Raw genomic sequence first — 3,260 nt, forward strand, 5'->3', positions numbered from 1 at the left:
CCTAATTCATGAGCATGGGATATTTTTTCATTTACTTATGTCTTCTTCAATTTCTTTCTTCTCTTTTTTTTTTTACTGAAGCACAATTGATTATACATATCCGTGAGGTACAAAGTTGACCATCAAAAGTTGTGTACAATATGTGATGGTCGAATCAGAATAGTTAGCTTATTCTTCATTACAATACATAATCATTCTTTGGGTCTGTTAACTAATTTCTCATTAACCCCTCTCTATTTCCCACTCCCCCTTTCCACTTCTAGTAACCACAGTTCTGTTCTCTTCTTCTGTTCAACACATTATTGTGACTATTGTGTCTTTCTCTCTCTCTCTCTCTCTCTCTTTATTATTTATTTATTAATTCAGCTCCCTCTTATGAGTGAGAACATGAGGTATTTCTCTTCCTGCACCTGGGTTGTTTCACTTAATGTAATTTTCTCCAGGCTCATCCATGTTGCTGCAAATGGCAGAATTTCACTCTTTTTAATGGCTGAGTAGTATCCCATGGTGTGTATATACTACATTTTCCTTATGCAGTCATCCATCAATGGACATTTAGGTTGGTTCCATAGCATGGTTATAGTAAATAGAGCTGTGATAAACATGGGAGTGCAGGTATCCCTTCGACATCATGATTTCCATTCCTTTGGATACATACCCAGTAGTGGGATTGCTGGATCATATGGTAGTTTTATCTACAGTTGTTTAAGGAACCTCCATACTGTTCTCCATAATGGCTGCACTAATTTACAGTCCACCAACAGTGTGGAAGGGTTCCCCTTTCTCCACATCCTCTCCAGAATTTTTTATTCTTTTTGATAATAGGCAATCTAACTGGGACAAGGTGATATTTCAAAGTGGTTTTGATTTGCATTTCCCTGATGATTAGTGATGTTGAGCATTTTTTTTCATATGCCTATTGGCCATTTGTATGTCCTTCTTTGAGAGATATCTATTCAGCTCTTTGCCCATTTTTTAATTGGATTATTTGTATTTTTACTGTAAAGCTGTTTGAGTTCCTTGTATATTCTGAATATTAATCCCTTGTCAGATTTACAGTTTGCAAATATTTTCTCCCATTCTGTCGGTTGTCTTTTCACTCTGTTGATTTTTTCCCTTTGCTGTGCAGAAGATTTTTAGTTTGACATAATCTCATTTACTTTTTTTTCATTGTCTGTGCTTTTGGGGTCTTATTCATAAAGTTTTTGCCTAGTCCTACATCCCAGAATGTTTCCCCTATTTTCTTCAGGGTTTTAAAGTTTTAGGTCTTATATTTAAGTCTTTAACCCATTTTGATTTGATTTTGGTATGTGGTGAGAGTACAGGTCTAGTTTCATTCTTCTACATATAAACTGCCAGAAGAAAACTATACCCAGCAAGGCTATCCTTCAGATATGAACGAGAAATAGTGTATTTCCCAGACAAATAAAAACTGTGGAAATTCAGTGCCACACAACCAGCTCTGCAAGAAATCCTCAAGGGAGACCTGCATCTGGAATTCAAAAAACAATAATCACCACCATGAATACATGAGAAAGAACAAATCCCACCAGTAGAGCACATAGCCAAATGAGTTAGAGAAAAAAACCTATCCCATACCACCTCAGAAAAACAAAGAACTCTGAAGACAAACAACAACAGGAAAAGAAAGGAACAAAAGATATTTAAAACAACCACACAAAAGCAATTAAATGACAGACAATACCTTTCAATAACAACCCTAAATGTAAATGGCTTGAACTCTCCACTCAAAAAACATAGAGTGGCCAGATGAGTTAAAAAACCAAACCCAACTATATGCTGCCTATAAGAAACCCATCTCACCTGTGATGACTCATACAGACTAATAGTGAAAGGATGGAAAAAGATACATCAAGCAGATGGAAACCAAAAACAAGCAGGAGTAGCTATTCTTATATCAGATAAAACAGACTTTAAACCAAAAACAATAAAAAGGGACAGAGAAGGCCATTATGTAATAGTGATAAAGGGATCTATCTACCAAGAAGATATAACAATCATAAATATACATGCTCCCAACATTGGTGCACCCAGATACATAAACATTATTACACCTAAAGAGAGATGTAGACCTCAATACAGTAATAGTCAGGTACCTGGACACTACTTTCTGAGCATTGGACAGATCATCTAGGTGACAATGCAACAGAGAAACACAGGACCTAAACTATACTTTAGACCAGTTGGATTTCGTGGATATATGTGGATATATATGGGACATTTCACTCAACAACAAGAGAATATACATTTTTCTCATCAGTACATGAAACGTTCTCTGCCATAGACCACATATTGGGTCATAAATCAAGTCTCAACAAATTTTTAAAAATTGAAATCATTTCAAGCATTTTCTCAGGTCAGTGGATTAAAACTAGAAATCAACAATTGAAACTTTGGAAACCATACAAATCCATGGAAATTAAACAACATGTTCCTGACTTAACATCTTCCATGTCTCGGTTAGTTCAACTCCAAAACAAGAGTCATAAAACTATCCTCCCTATTTTAAGAGGTAGGCAAAGTTGTAAAGATGAAATGAGATCATGCATGATGAACACTTTTACATTACTTGTAAAGATATGTTGACAAGCTGTAAACTTTAAACATTAAGAGGTAATGTGGTTGTTGGTGGTATCATTTATTTAAGTAAGTTTCTCAACCTTCAATACACTTTAAAATCATCTAGGAGGCTGAAAAAATACCAGTCACCAAAACCAATTAAATCAGAATCTCTGGATGATAGAGCTGTGGTGTTGATCTTTAACAACAACAACAACAACAATAAAAGCAGGTTTTTATTATGGGTAACTTTAAACATACACTAACATAGGGAGAATAATATGAGTCCAATTACGAACTCACAGCCAATGTTGTTCCATCTCTATTCCCCACCCATTCACCATACTTTCAACCCTAGATTATTTTGGAAGTAATCCACAATGATGTTTCTTGGTTTTGTTTTATTTTATTTTGTTGGAGGGGAGTTTTATTTGTTTATTTTGTTTTGTTTTTAAGGCTTTCTGGTGATTCTAATATGCACCCAGGTTGAAGAATCATTGATTTTAATGATGATTATGTTAAACACTATGACCATTCACTTATTTTTTCTTCTTTTTTCCCCCCCCCAACTTAGGAAACTGAAAGGCCATGTGAAATTTCAGAAATCTATGACAATCCCAAGACATCTGAGGTAAGAACTCTTGATCATAATCTCTATATATCATTTCCAAAGTAAACAA

General features: G+C 34.9%; 1 protein-coding gene across 1 annotated transcript in view; it reads left to right on the top strand.

Annotated features, from left to right (window-relative positions):
- Positions 1 to 3,260, top strand: part of OPALIN (oligodendrocytic myelin paranodal and inner loop protein) — a 17,993-nt gene that overhangs the window by 11,467 nt on the left and 3,266 nt on the right. The window contains exon 5 of the mRNA XM_008575367.1: positions 3,155 to 3,211. Coding sequence (XP_008573589.1) covers positions 3,155 to 3,211 — 57 coding nt within the window. The remainder of the gene's footprint in view (positions 1 to 3,154; positions 3,212 to 3,260) is intronic.

The sequence above is a fragment of the Galeopterus variegatus genome, unplaced genomic scaffold (genome assembly GCF_000696425.1).
Source record: "Galeopterus variegatus unplaced genomic scaffold, G_variegatus-3.0.2 Scaffold1175, whole genome shotgun sequence".
Lineage (NCBI taxonomy): Eukaryota > Metazoa > Chordata > Mammalia > Dermoptera > Cynocephalidae > Galeopterus > Galeopterus variegatus.